Here is a 20,601-nt window from a genome sequence, read left to right as displayed (position 1 = left end):
TTCTTTTAAGATTAAAAATGTAAAGTGTTCAGATTTACAGACTCAATAAAAAGCTTTCTTCAACCTGAAATTAACCTCTTCTATGAAATTACCACCAAATAATAATTAAAAAGTATCATTCACATAGGTTCATCCATCCATCTAACTGCCAAAAGAGCATTCTTTTTATCACTTCCCTTACTGCTTTGACTCTGTATCATCTGACATTTATTATTATTTAATTGTGCTGCCATTCATCCAAGCCAGGGCTGAACTGTGCTAGTTGCTGCATGATTAGGTAGCAAAACCTTCAAATTAACAGTTTCACTAAATAAACCTTTTAGATTAGAGATATAAATAAAAAGGTTTTAATTGAATATTTATCCAGTGCAGCCAACCAGAAAAAAATGGTTGCCATGGCAGCTGGAATTTCCCTGTACAAGTGTCAGGAGCTGTGATAGTTCACTGGTCAAGCAACAAAGTTAGGAGCCCCTGCATCTTCTACGGCTGTAGAAATGTATCATCGGTCCCTCTCTCTGACTTCTTCTTTATTTGTTCAGCTGCCAACAAATTTAGGTGTGGGGTCTTTTATGTTGCTAAAGTCTGCTACAGAACAACCTTTTTGTCCCTCTATATCGATCCCTTGTTGTCATTCATACAAATTATGTTCACCCTAAATGTATTTTGCAAAAGACGCTTTTAGCATCATGTCCCATTAGGGAGCTAAGGGTGTGCTTAGCCTAAGCATTTTGCTTTATGGCTGTCATAGGTCTCAGCTTGAAGTAAAACTCCAAACTTCTCTACTGGTTACTGTAAGGAAGCATTAGCAAAGACCGAAATGCAGGTTTGTATCAGCTTTGCATTTGTGGCACTATACTGTATTATATCACCACTGCATTACTGTGTGATTTTTTCCCTTGTGGCAAAGATGATGAGAATTGCAGTTCCATGTTTCTTTTGTAAGGTTGCCACACCTTTAGAGAAAAGTATGCTATCTGAAGTGTCACCTAATTCACATAGAATGTCACCTATTTCACACAGAAGAGACAACATCTATCACTTTATATCTCTGGACTCCCAGCAGCTTAAATCTTTCTGAATAAGTAAGGGCTGCAGGAATGTTAAGGGATGTATCTCATACTTGGACTTACCTGAGGAATTGTACAATGAATGGGAACAGGCTTTGGAGCCCACTTGCAGTTCAGAAGGATGCTAGATTTATTTTGATTTCTAAAAGTCCTATTTACTCCTATTTACCTGTTTGGATGCTGTCAATCTAATTTATGTGCAGATATGTCCAAGGAAACAGCCACATTTACTGAGTCACTCCTGCTGAATTGAAACTCTGCGGGAGGAAGTGGAGAGCACTTACCTAGCTGACCTACTCACAAATGTTCCAGTGCAGACCTTACTAATGCCATGGCTGTCTTACGCTGGGTGGGCCTTCTTCCTTCAAATAATGACCTTCCTATAAGGAAATATCATTCTTACAAAAGTACTTAAGGAAAATATTTTTTAAAATTTGGCAGGTTAAATGACTCATCCAAAAGGGTCATTTTATAAAGTGTAGAACAAAAGCTGGCAAAATTACTCTTATTCTTTTTATGTGATAATGTAAGTCCTGGGAATCCTGGTCCTGAAGCAGAAGGTCTGTGCCAGAGCTGGACAATTAAAGAATGAAAATGATTGTCAATCCCCAAAGGAGGTCAGTTTTAGTACGTGAAAACAGTGGTTTATCCAATCCTCTTGAAACTCTTCATTATAAAGGTTACCTGGTAGGAACATGACAGAGTTCACTGAGGTTTTCTTACTTTCCATTTTCCTCTGTTGATAAGAACAGGCAGGAAAAGCCATCAGCATAGCTGACATTGTTAGTAGCATGGCAGGATTGTGGAAAACTGATTCTTGCGAAAGGACAATCCTGGTGCTGCCTGTACTTAGGAGGTAAAAAGCTTTTGTACATTCAGAGAGAGAGGGTTGATAATTTTGTGCAATCCTCTGGTGGCTGGTCATCTTTGAAGATGATCTGGAGAAAAAAGGAGCATACACAGTGGCAGCAGCTTTCTCTGGCAGGAGGGATGAGGGTGTAAGTTTGCTGTTGTGAAGTGTATTTTGAAGAGTATTAAATGTGTTTATTTATGGAAACAGAATTACAGCTATGACTTCTGATACATCCTAAAGTCATTCCATGTGTAGAGATATCAGTTTATGCACACATGAATTTATTCCACCTATTCCTGCCTGCCCCTGGTCAAAACTGAGGAGATTTGTAAAGAGGTTTTCTCTCACTTTGGTTTGTTGTCAGGTGTGATGCTGTTGGGGTTTCAGTTTAGTCTTAGTTTTTTTTCTGTTAAAGGAATTTTCTCCCATATGCATGTTGCTAGGGGACAAATAGCTGTACTTAAGAAAGACAAAAAGGGGGGTGGGGCGGGCCTGGCTACTCCTTTGTCTACACCTGGGTGTGGGGGCAGTTCGCTCTGAGCGTCCGGAGAGAGAAGCTGCAGAGAAAGGAGCTGCTGCTTCCTTCTTTTTGGCCGTTCTTTCTTCCTGCTGGAAACAACGCCGGGACCCCAAAAGCCGCTTTCCTTGCCCTGCTGGAGACCGGGCTGTGGCTGCCCTGCCCTGCTGCTGCTTCGAGCTTTCGCTACGCTGTAGCCCTGCTCGCCCTGCCTGCCTGGGCCTCCGTGGGTTTTTCCCATCTGGATACATCTCGTCTGCCACCCGGGATTTGCGTTCGTCCCTGCCGTTCCAGCCTGCTGTTCCTGAGAGCCCGGGATCGGCTGCCCAGCGGTTTGTGAAGCCTTTGTTCCATCCCTTCCCGGGATCCCAGGGCACCGGTTCCGCGGGTTTCCCGAGCTCGCTCCGGAGCGCCCCCTGCAGCCGCGGGGGAACCATCGCACCTGCCCTGCTCACCGGGAGCCGCCAGCGCCCCTGCCGGCTGCGAGTGGAACTGCACCCGAGGGGAAAGGGCCCGACAGCCGAGAAGGCTGGCACTGGGTTTGTGATTGCTGTTACTGCCATAGTTGTTGTTGTTTTGTTTGACTGGTTATATACATATATATATATATATATATAGAGTAAAGAACTGTTATTCCTATTTCCCACATCTTCGCCTAAAGGCCCTTGATTTCAAAATATAATAACTTAGAGGGAAAAGGGGTTATATCTGCCACTTCAAGGGGGGGCTTCTGCCTTCCTTAGCAGACACCTGTCTTTCAAAACCGAGACAGATGCATACAATTGGCTTGTTGGACAAAGCAGCTATTCCACACTTTACCATCTGCTGGTCATCTTAGTACCTGACACAATCATCCTCCTTCCCTGTCCCCCTTGCATGCTTAACCTCACCTCTCTCTTTTTCTTTATCATGCTCAATTTTCCATCCTTCTACCTCACTTTCCTTCCTTCTTGCTTTTGTCCCACCTTGGATCCACATTCTCCCCAGTCCTTGGATAATACTTCCCTCCAACCCTTCTTCTCCTCTTAATCTCTGTGGTTCACCTAGTAGTCCTTACTGCCACAGCAGTTGTTCTTACACTGACTTTTCTAACTTCATGATTGTTTCTCCTCCTTGTGCTGTGCCTGGAACCACCACTCCTCTTCTGAAAACATCTGCAGCCTTTTTATATCTCTCAGACACAGAGTATAAAGGTTGAAAGGCCATCAGAATGAATTTGCACGTGGAGGATTCAATGAGCAAGGAGGTGGACACTGACAAAGAAAAAGATTGAAATGCAACAAATGCAAACATGGCCACAGGATTCCTAGGAATGCTTTGCAGCTTCAGAGCAAGAGGAAGAAGTGCGTATGTATAGGTTTACATCTGGAAAATTCAAGCCATGGCATGGTATTGCTCCTGAATTTTCCACCAATGCTAAAGTTTTGTGTATTTTGTGCAAACATAAGTTGCCCTTCCTCTCATCTCCCACAGAACAGGTGACTGTGGCTTAGTTTGGTGGTATGTATCTGAAGCCATGGCATTCTTCTTTCCTTTTTACATTTACACATCTGCCTGTTCCCTCTGGACTATACACACTCTTTGTACTTGGACATGAAACCTTCAGCCCATAGGAAATACCATCAAGTGCAGAATACAAAGTGCACATCCCTGAGGTAACGTGGAGTACCATAAACACGTCTGTTGTTTGTTCTCTTCTATGCTTTCCATAAACTATTGTTAAATGCAAGATCTCAGTCCTTGCCCTCCAAGTGCACTGTTGCTTCTTCTCAGAGATCTAAATAAATGCCAAAGCAACCAAGGTAAACATCTTCCCATGACAGAGGAAGTAGAATGTCCCTCTGTAAGTGCAAGCCTCTCTCTGTGGGAGACAAAATTTTCTGCCTTGGTTTGTGCAAGGCTGAGAAACAAACAGTCATGGAATGGGAGTACTAAGGAAGACTTCACTGCCTTCTCCTCTAATGGCAATATATATTACACCAACCTTTTTTTTCTAACATAAACACAGCTGTGAGCATATTAGCTTGAAGCTGCACAAATCAAAACAGATTAAGAGCAAGAATAAACATGGTATTTAGCATGTTGCTAGATGATACCTAGATGTAATAGTGATTAAGGTGTTGTAAGATTCTACACGCAGGAAAACATATACTTGGTGCCTGTGAGTCAGTATTTATAAGCATTTGAGTCATGGAAGCATCATAGAATCGTTTAGGTTGGCAAAGACCTTTAAGATCACTGAGTCCAACTATTACCAAAGCTGCCAAGGCCACCACTAAACCATGTCCCCCGGCGTCACAGCAACACGTCTTTTAAATACCTACAGGGATGATGACTCAACCACTCCCCTGGGCAGCCTGTTCTAGTGCTTGACAACTCTTTCAGTAAAGACGTTTTTCCTGAAATCCAAAACAAACCTCTCGTGGTGCAACATGAGGTCCTTTCCTCTTGTCCTATCACTTGTTACCTGGGAGGAGAGACTGACCTCCACCTCACCACAGCCTTCTGTCAGGTAGTTGTGGAGAGCTATAAGGTCTCCTCTCAGCCTCCTTTTCTCCAGATAAAACACTTCGCAGTGTCTGGGCTTAAATGTACCATTTTAAAGTAAACCAAATAAAGGAAGATTTTAGGACTAATTATTATATTAGAAATCTTGTAAAATTCTGACTCACAAAATGCATGTGATTCAGAAAGGCTGCCTATATTCCTGGTATGTAGTCCACCTGTGCTTGCAATACCTCAGAGAAGTGTCAGGCTGCCAAGAAAGAATTAAGGAATAAGGGCCTTCCCCAGTGGTGTGTGGATAGGAGTGAAGAGGCCAAGGATATGTGGACAAAAAAAATTGCCTTTTGGGAGCTCTGCATTGGCAGGTAATTGGTGTTCTGCTGACAGCTGTGCCCAGAAGTGTCAGAGAAACTTTTGCTACTTCTCAAACTGTGGGTGCCCCTGGAAAAGTAGGAACTCTGTGTGACTGTGGACCTACATGTGCTAGACCCTGGTGAAACAGCCAAGAGCTAATGAAGGCCAAGTGATAACAGTGTTGACAAACTGTGTTGGTCATGGCTGAGAGTAACCATGTTTGCAGTCATTTTACATGGTTTGTGTTCTGATTTGACAGTCTATACTTGCTGGTAAGTGCCTCAGACCCAGGTCAGATGTGACATACATTGAAGATGTCTCTGCTGGACTTAGCTTATTTCTTTTAGAACAGAATTACCTTTTCCCCTTTCCATGTGCCACTAGCTTTCCAGGAAAGTATTGAAAAGTGAGTAAACTATCCTCTTCTTTCTCACCAGAAAAATGAAAAAAACCCCTGAACATTATTTTAAAAATCATAATTTTAATTTTTTTTCCTTTTTTTTTCTTTACTTTCCTGTCCTTAGCATCTTGTTAGAATGCCTGGTCACTTTCTGTGCCTTCTGTTTTCCAAAGCTAATGGTGTACACACACATAGACTTGTATTTGACTTTGCCTTATGAGGTTCTTATTTAAGTTAGAAATCAAGTGTGTAGCGTGTTTCATTTCCTATTGAAACTTATGTGATTTTATGATCTCTAAATATTATTGACTTAGGAGTATTCTTTTTCCATCTTCATCCAGGATGCTGGATGACATCAGGCTTTTCATTAGCCCATTGATGACAGCAAATGCTCCCAAGGCATCTCAGAAAAGGTGAAAAAACTGTTATCATATTTTTTCGGTTCATTCATATTTGAAGGAAGTGTATAGAGTGAGGATCTCTACTGGCAACATTTGCAGTTTCTATTGTGAGGTCAGAGTATTGCCTTATAACAACAGAAGTAATTTTAACCACATCCAACATCCCACCATAGTCGGTAACCCCCAACAGGGAAAAAGCCACACTTTGCCACTCAATTTAAGTAAGGTTTTCTGTGACTCTGTGTTACAGAAAGAAAAAAGATCTATGCAGTAATTTATGATTTTTTCTGTGTTGTCTTCTGTCCCCTTGCTATTGCCAAAAATAATTTTATTCAACGTCAGTCTGGCAATGATAAATGAAACACAATCAGGATCCAGATGATATTGATGGTGATGTTTCATTCTGAAAAGTGACCTATGTGTCTTTTCCTTTGGAACTTGTTGCTTACTCATGTTATTACTAGGAGGGAAAATAACTCTTCTGGAAAGAAAGACACTTTCATTTGACCATCTGTACAATGTATTTATTCCTGATTTTAGCATGTAGTAGAGTGGTTTCAAGAAAAAACTGAAATATCTGGGCTGTAATGGTGGACCTGCTGATTGATTTGCTCTGTGACTTACAAATTTGTGAATGCTCACTATTTGCCTTTTCCTTCCTAAGGTAAAGGAGAATGTCCATGCTTCCACTTCTGATGTCTCTCCTCTCCTCTCCTCTCCTCTCCTCTCCTCTCCTCTCCTCTCCTCTCCTCTCCTCTCCTCTCCTCTCCTCTCCTCTCCTCTCCTCTCCTCTCCTCTCCTCTCCTCTCCTCTCCTCTCCTCTCCTCTCCTCACTCCTTTAGGTTAACAACAAATGAAAGAGACACGCAATGGAAACTGTATTCATATAAATAAATGTGGAAAATGCAAAAGAATGCTGTAATCAAGAAAAGCTTTGAAAGGAGCACAGATTTTACTCACTCAAGTGGAAGAATGTTATTTGCTGGTAGTTCATCACATGTCTTCAAAGTCACTTTTGAAAATAGAGCTTTCTTACCAAAGCCATTTGAATTCTATATTTTTCAGTGTTCTGTGTCCCAAATTTTGCTTTAGAAAACCAAGACAAAACTCTGAGGCATAAGATCCTCATCCATACAGCAAGAGCACAGAATCACTGGAATCAGACCTACATGAACTGAAGTGAACCATTCACCTTCAGGCTGAGATGAGGTTTTAAAAGAAATTTTTCCCTCTGTTTTCTGGAAGTCATGGTAACACCCTGGCAATCCTGCCCAGTCAAATGAGTCCATGGACACTGGCATTCACAGAAGCACAGAAGTCAGAAGGGCAGCCAATCCGCTCCCCATCCTCAGACTAGGTTGCTTATGTTGAGCAAATATCATGACAGAGATTATAGAATCATTGAATCACAGAATATCTCAAGCTGGAAGGAACCCACAAGATGAGTCCTACTCCCTGCTCCTTGTAGAAGCAATCTGTTTTTTAAAATTCAGGGATGAGAAGTCTTCATTTCCCTGGGCCATCAGTCACAGTCTGCAGAATACCTGCAGTAGGTTGTGTTTTGTTTGCTGATTCACCTTTGCCCTGAAACTAGTTGAATTTAATTTTTTTGTTACTGTAATTCACTGTTGCTTGGAGATTATCCCAGGCTGTGTGCACTAGTATTAAGCTAGAAAACCAAGAGATCAGGATAGGAAGGAGGCAAATAAAAGGCAAGATTTGCTGTAACATATCAGTTGATGAACGTACCAGAGAATGTAAAGAAAGACTTTGCTCTTCAGAAACTGTATTATCAATATCATAAATGTGGTTCATAAAAAAAAATAGACTTGAAACTGTATTGAATGGAAGCAGGAGATTAATGTCTATGACCTGATGAGAGTAGAACAGTGAAATGATCTCTTAGCTGCTTAGGAATGGAGAAGGCCTTGTAGCTCAGGACAGCAATACTGTAAATACATATGTCAGTGTTTTAACTAATAGCATGGGGAGCTGCTGCTGAAGGCCTGCTGCAACCTCATCCAAATCATCCTACAGAAATATCAGTCTCTAAGTATGTGTGCATGAAGTACAAGAGATGAAATTGCTAGGGGTAACTGAACAGGTGGTAGGTGTGTCAAGTTTAACTTTAGTACAACCTTTTCTGATACTTTTCTGCTGCATCAAATGCTCGATTTAACAGAAAGTAACTGGTTGGAATCTTATCTTAGCAGATAATCAGTAGAAACTACTCGCTATAGATAAATGATTTTAACATAGTTTTGTGTAAGGCAGGTAAGTGGACTTGCAACTACACTCATCTATAAGGCATCAGAGACATCACCATGGGATAGGCAGGTAAAGCACCATTAAAGGAAGGCTGAAACCTTCTGGAGTGGTAACTTGTGGCCGCATGGCACACACTCATCCATGTCTAACATGTAACTAGGCACCTATGCATAGGCACCTGAATTGCACCATAATTTAAGAAGAATGACTAAGTCAATTAGCACGAATAAGAAACTATGGCATGTAGAGGATTGATCTGGGGATGTTGAAAAAGATATAGGGAAAATGGAGATGGCTAGTGGGGTAACAAGGAGAATTAGGAAAAGCATCCAAGGAAGACTGTTGACATTACATACTGATGACCAGGTTGAAATAGCAAAATTACAGCCTGGTTCTGCAGCAGTGCCATTTCTGTTCTGCAGCTGAACAAGAACAGGCCAATATGTTTGTATTACAGAAGGACGAGCACTATTCTCCAGTGGATAGATACATCAGCCGGATGATGAGTCAGGCCACTGGGTAGTGACAAGCTGGGCTCTCAGCCAGCAGGGCAGCCTGCTCTCCTGCCAGCAGCATGGTGGGATACAACACTGCCTGTTTGGTTTGTCAGGCAGGCATATGGTCTGCCTTTCTGCCTGGCTTCAATCAAAAACATTAAACTCAAACAATGTACAGTTGCAAAGTCTTCTCATTTTGCTATCACAGCTTGCCTTTGGAACACTAATCCCTCCAACATCTTTCAAATAGCTTTGAATTTGATTCTGTCCCTAATACTGCCTCAGAGATACCATGTAGTGCTCAGCAAATCTTTTATACAGACTTTTCAAACACACTCATCCATGACTTCTTGGTTTTCTAGGTGCTCATATCAAGGCCCTGGGGTATGATATGGAGAAACTCTTCAGCCCTGAAATCACTGGCTGCTTGCCTGAAAGGGAAAGGTCATAGTGCTACATCCTCCAAAAGACCAAGCTTTAGGTTCCTTTTGCGTAACAGGCGTCAGTGCCTACGTTTCACCTTAAGATCCACAAGTTTTATTTACCATCTGGGAAACTGCCCAGTAATTTTCTAAGGGTTTTGAGAAAAGTGGATGTTCATGAATTCTTTAATGATAAGTGCCCTAAAATGAAGATGGAGAAACTTGTCAGTCTGACTGTATTCAGAACAGTCAGATTTTTCTTCAAAGAGAGTAGAGCAAAAGGCATAAGGCCACATGTCATAAAATGTTTACTTAGTGACTACTGTCTTTCTTGTGCACTGAATAAATAGTGACTCTCATGTGTTTGCACACTTGTGACATCCTCTGTGATCTGAATTTATTTCCCTAGAACAATGTATATGCATAGCAAGTTTAATTCAGTTGCCACTGCCCTAATTTGGCTATTGCCCTATTTGAGTAGTTGGCTTTGCTAGACCACTACCCATATGACTAAGCTCATTTAGATTTACTAAGTCACTTTGATTAGTTTGTTACATATCTTGTTCTCTCCATATGAAAATAGCGTTGCCATAGCAAAATATTCAATGCATAAATTGGCAGTTGGTTTTCTTGAGTCCTAAAATAGAAAGAAGATTATTAAATTCATTGCTGTGCTGTTTTCCCTTCTTTTCTCTCCATGGGCAGTCTGAGGTTTTCTTGAGCACTTCTTTTGCCAATTGCTTCACACTTTTTTATTACTGCATTAGCTTCTAATTGCAGGTGGAATTACTCAGCAGATAGAATTACAGGTTAATTTGGCTTTCAGGATTTTTTTAAAAAATTTTATTTTCCCTTTCCCTTTTAGTTTCTTCTTCTCCAAAACTTTGTAGAGTGGTTTTTTTTTTGGACTTGGGAGTAAACACTTGTATGTATTTCGAAATTAAGTAGCGTCAACATTCACCAATGATAATGCTGGCAAAGGACAAATGTATTTCTTGAGGATTGCTTTTTGTCCTTCTCCCATCACCACAATAGTACTGAAAAGAAGTTATTTTAATATTTTGCTAAGTATTAACTTTTATCTGCATTCTGAAAATAAATTACTTGTTCATGAATAGTCTACTACTTCTTTGCCCAAACTAAGAAATGTTTGGGTAATCTTTCATTGCACAACTACTTCACAAAGCTGAAGTCAGCTTCAAGATTAACATTTTCCTTTCTCCCTCTGCCTGATCCAAACTTTATTGATATTTTGGGACTTCCACTATGCTGTCATACCTTTTAATTCACTTATGAGTATCTAGTTAGATAAATTTGCCTCACAGAAATCTAAAACTGTCAAATTTTGCTGATGGGCAGAGCTTTTCTTCACACATTTTGGGAGATTATTTAAATTTATTATCCAGGTTCTGGAATACATAGGCACTATTTTGTTAAACCTTGCTCTTTCAAACCACTGCACCCTTTCCATAAGCTTTTTCCCTTGTTTTAATCTGGAAGGATCTAGAGAAAGCTGTTGACAGGTGTACTACTTAGTGTTCACAGAATTCTGTGGCAGACCGTCTATGCACAAACAGTGCATGCTGTTTCCAGCCCCATCAGTGTTCACTGACAGCAAGCTTAAGTTGGATTTGTCTGATGGATGGTTATAACATTCCTTCGAGCATGAACTGATGCTATTTATTCAATAATATAGTGTAGCTCCAACCCTCTTTTATCTCAACAACGTGTCAGCTCTGATGCCTCTAATGAAAGTCAGATGCCAGTCCTGTCAATTGTTTCATTGGCAATACATTTCAGCAGGAAGAGATAGGGCTGGTTGCTGCTGGGGACATGAATACATAGAACATAGGAATGGTGTTTGTTTTGTGGCTGGCTCAGTTGGAGTGGGAAGGAGTCTAGGAAATCAAGGTTGTGATTAGTTGCTCAAAATCTAGTTGGAAATCAGTAACTACTGGTATACATCAGGTGTTAACATTAGGTCCAAAACTATCTGACATCTTCATAAATGATCTGGATGAAGCAGAAGGTACCCTCAGCAAGTTTACTGATGATCACAGAATCAATTAAGTTGGAAAAGACCTCCAAGATCATTGAGTCCAACCTAGGACCTAACACCACCTTGTCAACTAGACCATGGCATCAAGTGCCATGTCCAGTCTTTCCTTAAAGACCACCAGGGAAGGTGACACATAACTGGGAGGAGTGGCTGATCAGTTACTGATAAACTCCACAGACCTGTGCTGCCATCCAGAGGGACCTCAACAGGCTAGAGAAATGGGCTGACAGGAACCTCACGAAGTTCAAAAAAGGGAAGAGCAAAGTCCTGCACCTGGGGAGAAGCAACCTCAGGCACCAGTATGGGCTGGGGGCCACCCCAGCTTGAAGTCCTGGTGGACACCAAGCTGAACACAAGCCAGCAATGTATCTTTGTGCCAAAGAAGACTAACAATATGCTAGGATCCATTAGAATGAGTGTTTACCAGCAGGTTGAGGGAGGTAATCCTTCCTCTCTACTCAGAAGCGAGGCCTCCCCTTGAGTCCTGTATTCAGTTCTGGGCTCTCCAGTACAAGAGGGACATGGACATACTGGAGAGACTGCAGTGAAAGGTCACAAGGATGATGAAGGGACTCTAGTTACCTTTCCTATGAGGAAAGGCTGAGAGAGCTGTACAGGCTGAGAGGGACTGTTCAGCCTGGAGAAGAGAAGGCTCAGAGGGGTCTCACCAGCGTGTATAGTGGACGAAAAGAGGACAGAGCCAGGTTGTGCTCTGCGCCCAGTGACAGGACCAGAAACAATGGGCACAAGCTGAAACACAGTAGGTTCCATCTGAACATCAGGAAATGCTGAGTTTGACTGAGCACTGGCACAGGTTGCCCAGAGAGGTTGTGGAGTCTCCATCCTTGGAGATACTCAAAAGCTGCCTGGACATGGCACTTGAGCAGCAGGGGTTGATTCAACTGACCTCCAGAGGTCTCTTCCAACCTCAGCTATCCTGGGCTGCAGAGAAATAACAGCATGGCAGGGAACCATTCTGCCACAGAGATTAACAGTTCTTTGGTTACTTAAGATACATGTCCTGCATTTCTATTTTCCTAGGTCTCTTGCAGTTTCCACTACTCCTTTTCATCAGGGTCCCTGTGGCAGGCCACGGGTGACACAACTGGAAGAGAGTTTGGTGATCACTCGCTGAACTTTTGAGAACTGCCAATTTCAGTGATGCACCACGTCCTAAAATATATTAGCTACTTTATTTTGTATCGCCAACCTCTCCGAAACACTGTTCTTGTGGTTTTGTTTTCGAATAGAATATGCTACATCCGGGAAGGAGCGCTGACAGCAAGCGTTTCTGATGGCGTTTGGTCCCGCTAAGCCTGACTTGCCCCCGACTCGCGACGGATTTTTCTGTCGAAAAAAGCCGGGTGGGCACCTCGCTTGGCGCTGCGTGCACGGAGGAGATGCGTTCCATCAGCAAGGGACACACACAGGCACGAAACCACGGGGAGCGGAGCAGAGTGCCCCGGCCGGGGCTCGGCCCGCACTGAGCCCGCCCCAGCGGAGCGGCTCCCGGCGCTGCCCGGCACCTCCTCAGGCTCCGCGGGGAAGCCGGGCCGGCAGGAGGCGTCCTGCGGCGGCGGGGAGAGGGAGGAGGAGGAGGAGGGCCGAGGCGGGGGTGCCGGCTCTCCCGGAAACAAGCGCCGGCCGGCGGCAGAGCGGCGGTGGCTGCCAGCGGTGGGAAGTCGCTTGTGGTCCTGCGCCCTCGCCGCACGCCGGGCGGGTCGGGGCGCCGTGGCGGGCGGCATGGAACCGGTGCCCCGCGAGGAGAAGCCTAACCCGCTGCAGGATGCCAACCTCTGCTCCCGGCTCTTTTTCTGGTGAGCGCCCGGGGGGGAAGGGTAGCACCGGAGGTGCGGCGCCGGGTTGCCCGCCGGCGAGGAAGGCGTCGGGCTTAGCGCCTCGCCGGGCCGCTCGGGAATGCCGAGCCCGGGCTAGGGGCGGCCGACTCGCACTTGAGCACGGCTCCCGGAGCGTTCGGGCGCCTCGGCGGTGGGCAGGCGGGAGGGAGCGAGCGGGGAAGGGAAGCGGCGGCCGGCGCTGCCCCGCTGCGCCGTCGGCTGCCGGCAGTGACTGTGCAGCCGCGGCTCGGGTGCGACTTGCCGCCCGCCCCGGCGGGCTCGGTATCAGCGCTGCCGGCCGGGGCAGCCCCAGCTCGCGGGTGGGGTGAGGTCTCCTAAGGTGAACCTGGCAGCCCGCGATAATCCCCGGCTGCGGTCAGCGGACGGCGCAGCCGGGGGCCTGCCTATCTCGGGCACGGCAGCGCTCAGCCGGGCGGGCGGCGCCGGGCGCGGCCCCGTCGCCCCCTCCGAGCACGTGTTTTGGTTCCCTCGGTAGCTGCGGGGAGGACAGGAGCCTCTTCTTCTTCCTGGCCCGGACTGGGTGCAGGGCTGTTCCCAGGGGTTGTTCTGCTTCTCCATTTGCATAACGGGTCGCGGGCAGGGATTGCTCATCCCGGCGAGGCGTGCCGGGCTCGCCTTCCGCGTGGGGCTTTCCCCTCCAGCAGTGAGGTGGTTTCTGACCCGCATAGCTACGTGAGAACTTCCCTGTGCAAGGGATGGCTGGACATCATCCTGGCTGCTCTCACCCACACTTCTGCTGCCTCTGCTCCGGAGGGGCTTGGGTGTCACAGAGCAAAGGCTGGCAGGGTTGCCACAAACTTTACGGGACCAGATGGCTGCCACCAATGGCAGAGTTAGTGCTTGGTCTCTTACTAGTGGGGACTTCGGCCTGATTATACATCTGTACTCTAAGACATGAGGAATTGCAGCTCAACATTTTAGTTGCTTTGAAATGTAGTAGGAAAAGATGTGCAAAGTAGAACGGGAGAGCACCAAGCTTGTTTGTCGTAGCAGATCCCATTTGGAAGAGCACTTACAGCGAAAGCAGAGAAAGCCCTTACCCTGCTTCGCCTGCCATAGCTTGAACCAGGGTGCACATGCTGTGTGGTGAAGGAGGGGGAAAGAAGAGAGGGCATGGCAGGTGACGTTCTTTTTTTGGAAGCCTCTGAAACACAAAAAACTCTTTGATTCCATAAGCAGCTCCGAGCAGGTGCAGAAGTCCCTTTTGTAAGGTAGGGGGATTTTAAAAACTTAACTAAACATATTTTTCAGTCAAGAATATGTCCTCAGAGGTACTATGTGCAAAAAGAAAGAAAGAAAACAAATAAATAATTAATTAAAAAGGCAGCTTGTATGCTTGTGCAAAACTCCCTGTGTTCAGCGTTTAGACTTTTACTTTGACACCAGGGATGCCCATGTTGAAAACAGCTTTGTTGTGAAATCCAGGCAGAATGGGATGAACCTAAGTTGGCCATGCGGCATTCCAGGACTGCTTCTGGTCTGTTCCCTTCCCCTTCCTGGGATCTTGTGGTGTTACTGGTAGTTCTGCCAAAACCAATCCAGCTAGATGTGAAAAAGGAAGCATGCAGTGCTCGTAGCCAGCTTTCTGACTCCTCCTATCATTCTTTTTTTAGGCCTTCTGTATCACTCTGCTTGTGTTGTAGAGAAGCATTCAACAGCGACAGTGAAGTACCTTAATTTCCCTAGTTTTAGGCATGCACCTGAAAGGCTCCTTTTACTCCAGATGTGTTTGTAGGTTCTTATTTTGCAAAGGGAAAAACAGGTGGAAATCTGTGCTTGGGGGATGACAGATCTGCCGGAAGCCCAGAGATCGGCCATGACTTCAGACTTCACAGTCAGATGCTGGAATACAACCATAGTGCTGCTTTGGAAAAGGTTTAGTGGAGCATGTAAAGCTTTAGAATTTTCCCAATGTCCTGTTTTTCAGGCTTTTATAGCAGTGTAATTCACAGCAGTGAAAATAGCCTTCTAAAGTCTTGTCTCTTACCTGTGCTGCATGTGATCATGACTAGCATCGGTATATCCTTGTTATTTACTAGTCAACAAGCATTAGTGTTCTCTGGGTGAAAATTTCAGCTGAAATGATACCTTCAGTGGGGTAAATTGAATAAGCAGGGGCTATCAGTTTTCTGCAAGTTAATAGTGTTTTACATGAAATTCAGGGAGTGTTAAAACACCCTCTCATTTAGCTGTAAAGCTAACTTTAAGGGTAGCTCTAAGAATTACTCTCCCTTTCTACAAAGAGTGTAGCATCTCACAGCTGTGTGAGTACTGCTTCATTTTAGCTGCTATCTTACACAGGACTTTCATCTGGAGAACTGGGCAAACAGTGCTTGAGGAAGGCCATCCTGGGAGTAGCAGCAGCCACCACCCTGTGGTTGCTGGACTGTGCCTGCCCTGCTCTCCACATTCCAGGTGTTGGCTGCTTGTTGTCAATGAGGGTAAAAAGTACAGCATTGCACGTAGCGGGGCAAAGGTCCTTCTTATTTTTATTTTGTTTATATTTTTTACAAAAGTGCAATTTTGCCACTGTAAGGAACCACCTCCCATTTGTTGCCAGTGGTACAGAATAAAAGCTTACATTATTGCCTGGTGTAAATAGGATCAAACTCATGGGAGAAAAGAAGTCATGTTTTCATTGAGTTATAAAACTCAGGTAATGAGTGTGTAGGCTGAAGAGACATTCTTCTCCCATTGTTCAAAGCTTGTCTTCTTGCTTTTAGGTTGTGACTTTGGCAAGTATGAGCTTGATGAACATTAAACACACTAGCAGTACATTAATGAGAAAGAGGAGCATCTGGATTGTGCGTTAATGTTGTTACTTTTATAATGCATCCCTTGTGTAATGTTACAAGAATGAAAACAATTTATGACAGAAGTATGAAGATCAGGAGAGTTGCAAAATATTCTTTTTTACATGTCCTTCACTGAATTACCTATATTAACATAGGTTTATCAAAGCCCAAATTGGTCGTCTGGATGTTTCAGATATTACTGTAACTCCTGACTTTCAGAGTCACGATTTCCATGCTCACCAAACTTTTTAAGGCCCGGGCTGGTATTTCAGTTATAGTTTGGAGTGCTTGGGTGTATTTCTGATTTATTTCATCCATGTTGTTAGCTTGTTGGTGTTTTTATTGCTGGCTCAACTTGCTGGTGAGAATGAGGACTCTGAAGGACGGATAGGAGGATTTGCTTTCTTTTTAAGGTTTGTCCAAGGAAGAGAGAATTCAGTCCAGTGTATTTTGTGTTCAAACAGTTATTCAGCTGTAGAAAGTTTAGGAATTGAAAAAGTCTTGTAGCTCCCATGCTTTCTGCAGTTGAGAATAGCACTTTTTCCATCTTTTTTTCCAATGTGGGTGGTGGGGAGTATTAAATTAATAACTTTAGACGGTAAGAATATTTCTCATTTCTAGCCATTAACCCATCTTTGAGATTGCACGTTCGTTAAGTAGGAAGTGTATCTTTATTTGCTTAGAGTATTTGTTCCCTTGAGTTACTAAAGATGTTTTTCCTATACAGCAGTTGAATTTTTATGCCTTCTGCTATTTGGACATGAAATCCACTTTAATGTAAAGATGCAAAACATAGGCTTTGATTAAATTTTTGAAAAGTTATTTTGAAAAATAACTTTTATCCTGTTAACATCATGAGAAGCAGGGCAAGCTGGAACACCCTGGAAAGAGTATCCAGTGTTTTTGTGCAGAGAAGTAAAAGAAGTTAAAGTCCTTCTAAATTTCATATAAATTTACAATTTAGTCTTAATAATAATAATAATAGTAATTACTTACCTGTCACAGACTCACCATGACTATGACAAGTCTTTGGGTTTTTTGGAGCATGGAACGCTGTCATCATCCTCAGGCTAGATGCCTTTTCACATCATGACTTGACATGTGGCAATTGCCATTACAGTAACAGCATTAAAACATGATCTGAAAATTTGCTCCAAGGCATCTACAGAGTTGTTATTCCAAGGAATAAGTCAATGATTGGTTTTATCATTACCTGTTAGTGTCTGGCAGCACTGTCTTTGACTTACTATGTGTGTGCTTTAGGGAAAATGAAAAAAAACTAAGTCTTCATGGACCTGACATGAAGTGCTGTGGGAGAGAAGAGTAAAAGAAAAATCTTCATCTTTGGGTTTAAGTGTGAATTGAATGGGGTAAGCATAGACATGTAAATCCCAGGACTTTAAGGGAGGACTGCACAATATGTAGCTGCTTCTCTGACCATATGCAGTCATGTCATAGATCTCTCTTGTAGCAGTGTAAATAGCTACACACCTTACTTTACTTCTTCCTCCTCTCTCAGTGCATCAGTTAGAATTGGAAAGGCCACTGACTGATGTCATTGGATTTCTCAGTAAGCCTGAGTATTGCCTTCTTGTCTGTCTTCAAAAGTCCTTCTTGCCTTGCGTTGAAAGAAGGTATGGAAAGAATTCATCACTGTTCTTGGATATTTCAACTGGACTGCAGCAGTGCCACCAGTAAAACTGGTTTGTGTTCTTACTGTGTCAGTGAATAGATTTGACTGTGAGGATTTTACATTTACTTAACATGAAAATACCAGGCTTTGTAACTTGCCTGGGATCTTGCTGATATCTAGTGAATTTCCACTGTCAATACCTGAAATTGCTGGTGGTGATGCCACTTTATAAAGATCTCTGAGGTAGCTAACTTTAAGTTCATTTTGATTTACTGGTGCAGGACAGTTGTGGTACGATAAGAAACTCTGAAGAAATATGTAAGCATCTTCAGTATATATAAACAGAAAACACATTTTCTGTACCCGGAGATTAAAATCACACTTGCTTCTCTTTTTCTCCTGCTTGAAAGAAGACTGAGGATCATACATGCAACTTTTTTTTTAAAGATAATGCCTTGTTTGTTCATTTATCAGGTATTTAATGTCCTGCTGTCAAATTTGAATAATTTGCTCTCTTGAGCTGCTGCATTAATTTTTAAGTTTTGCATGTTTATTTGCAAGATGGCTGTATTATGCAAAAGAAAATACTTGAAAAATATTGTTTATGAGCTAGTAAAGTTAAAATATGTGGATAAAGAGTGCTAAATAGATTATATGGATTATGACAAGTGTGTATAAACTGTTGAAATGTTAGCATTTGCTATCTACTGTAAATATCTGTGCTTAGATATGCAATTAGATGAACTGTTAAGAGTATAATGAAACACAGACTATTTGGCTTTGGAATGCTTATGTAAAGCCTGCAGTGTCATTTATGAGAGAAAATGTCTTTTAATTCCTGCAAAACTTCAAAATTAAGATTATGTCATGTTGGTTTTGTCTTCCTTTTGAAAAATAATTTCCCTATCCTGCTTCTAGAAAAGTAGGCCTTATGTAGAGTGGAAGAGGGAGATAACCCAATTAGATTTTGGGAGTGGAAGGTTGAAAAGAGCTGTCATCTTTTTTATTTTGTTTTGTATCCCTGGCACCCAACCACTTGTCATAACAGTGGGAACTCACAGAGCATTTTAATTCTCCCTATTTCCATTGCTTGTCAGAAAGGATGTAAATACAGAAATTACCACCATTAGGTCCTTCTTCAGTGAGTAACTACTAAAGTTTATTTTTATAAGTCACAATCTTCCGACCTTTACAGCAAATCTTTGGTATTCTGATATTTTTCTTGGCATGTGGTTGCTGGGTTTGGAATTGATATTTTAAGGATAGTCTTTGGAATGCCACAGGTACAGGTTATGCCACTCCACTCTTCCCTGCCTCCAGGTCTTGCAGAAAATGTTAGTTGCGGTGTGCTCCCCACTTCTTCTTGCCATGTCTGTGCTTCTTGCTGTCTGAAATACCAGGAAGCATGTTAGATTAACAAGGTAATTTTGTACCTGGCTGATCAACAGCATGAAAACAGCCTGCAATAAATGTAGTCAAATACCAGTTGTGTTACTGTCAGCATCAGACAGTGGGTGTCAGCAGCTTAGCTGCTTACACTGTGCTGTGGAAAAGCAGCTGCTTGGAAGATGAGATGGAGCTGGGTATCAAAGGTTATAAATACAGTTGGTATTGAAACTGAAAGCCTGAAGGGCGTTTTTGAGTTAATATGGCTTTGAAGTAATTTCATTGTATTCCTATTTTTTCCTTCTGTAAGCAATGAGAAAATCTGCTGTTTAAGCCACAGTAAGCTAGGGAGGGAAGTTGCAACCAAAACACCAGTTGAAAAGCATCTGAAGAAGAAATACCAGACTTCTCTGTTTACTTTATTACTTGTGGACGACTGCCTTTGTAAGGGGAAGTGGGAGAAGGCAGCTTACTAATGAGAATGGATGAACATGTGAAATAGAGAGGTTTAAAAAAAATCACATGATGACTACGATCTGTTGCTAGGGCATTTATGAATTCTTGCAAAGTAACTCTGGAGACTGTCAGTGTGTGTGTCCTTTCTATACATCTCATCCCAGCAGTGATCCTCTGGACTGAGAGCAAGCATGGAGCAGTGCTGAATTACACTGCTGGGTTAAACCACGAAGGTTGGTAATGAAAAGTACAATGAGGCAGGCAGGCTCCTGAGGTAAACCAGGGAGAATAAGCAACGTGCATTATTATCCAAATGACCTGTGAGTAAACCCCATTTATTTTACCAAAAAAGCCATCTCCAAAGTAGGTGATTAAAGAGAAAGAAATATGTGTTACTTTGCAGCTTAGTTATTGAAGTAGTGCTTCCAAGCTGCTCAAGGGAGACAAAATCCTAGTGTTATGGAAGAATTTGAGTAAACAAAGACTCTCCTGTGCAACTGTTGAAAAATAACTGGACATTGAGTGTAAACAGATGATGCTTGTAATGTAATGCACAAATAAGCTTAAGAGGAATGGAGAAAATGCAGTTTGTAAACCACCTCTTTAAGGAATTAGTTGATGATGGTATACCACACGTGGCTTTGACTGGGTGCTGTAAAATCATCCAGAAATTAAACTTGTGCTTCTTATTACAAATAAACGTTTTCCTAATCAGAAAAGCAGTCTGTGTAGTCTCTTTTTTTCTGACTTGTCCTGTGATAAAGCAGGAGCTCTTGTAAAACTGGTGAGAACAGAATTTTGCACTTGTGCAGAGGAAGGTCCTGTAATATGCAAGTGACTGTGGGGTGATTGTTGTGTGGCTGGTCAAGGCAATTGAGACCTCTGGGTGCGCCCAGGGCCCTGACAGACACATCCTTTAATCTTAGGACATTTTTTATTTGTGTCAGGTTTGTAATATAATTGCAAATGCTTCTTGGCTGGTGTTTTTAGAGAGACTTTATCAGTTAATGAAGAACTTGCAGTGTATGCTTGGGTTTCTAGAAAGTTCTGCAGGCCTCCTGTGCAGTGTGAGAATGGTACTCTCTTGAGTATTTGCAAGCATGACATGATATAAATCCTGCAGGTACAG

At 42.9% G+C, this 20,601-nt stretch overlaps 1 protein-coding gene across 2 annotated transcripts in view; it reads left to right on the top strand.

Annotated features, from left to right (window-relative positions):
• Window positions 1-12,959: 12,959 nt before the first annotated feature.
• Window positions 12,960-20,601, top strand: part of ABCC4 (ATP binding cassette subfamily C member 4) — a 146,426-nt gene continuing 138,784 nt past the window's right edge. The window contains exon 1 of one of the 2 annotated variants that reach the window (XM_039556857.1): window positions 12,960-13,160. In XM_039556857.1, coding sequence (XP_039412791.1) covers window positions 13,087-13,160 — 74 coding nt within the window. In that variant the 5' untranslated portion in view covers window positions 12,960-13,086. The remainder of the gene's footprint in view (window positions 13,161-20,601) is intronic. The other variant, XM_039556795.1, reaches the window with a different exon arrangement.

This window comes from Corvus cornix, chromosome 1 (assembly GCF_000738735.6).
Source record: "Corvus cornix cornix isolate S_Up_H32 chromosome 1, ASM73873v5, whole genome shotgun sequence".
Classification (NCBI taxonomy): Eukaryota; Metazoa; Chordata; class Aves; order Passeriformes; family Corvidae; genus Corvus; species Corvus cornix.
Note: the sequence above shows the minus strand (reverse complement) of the source record. Positions and strands in the feature narration are given on the sequence as shown.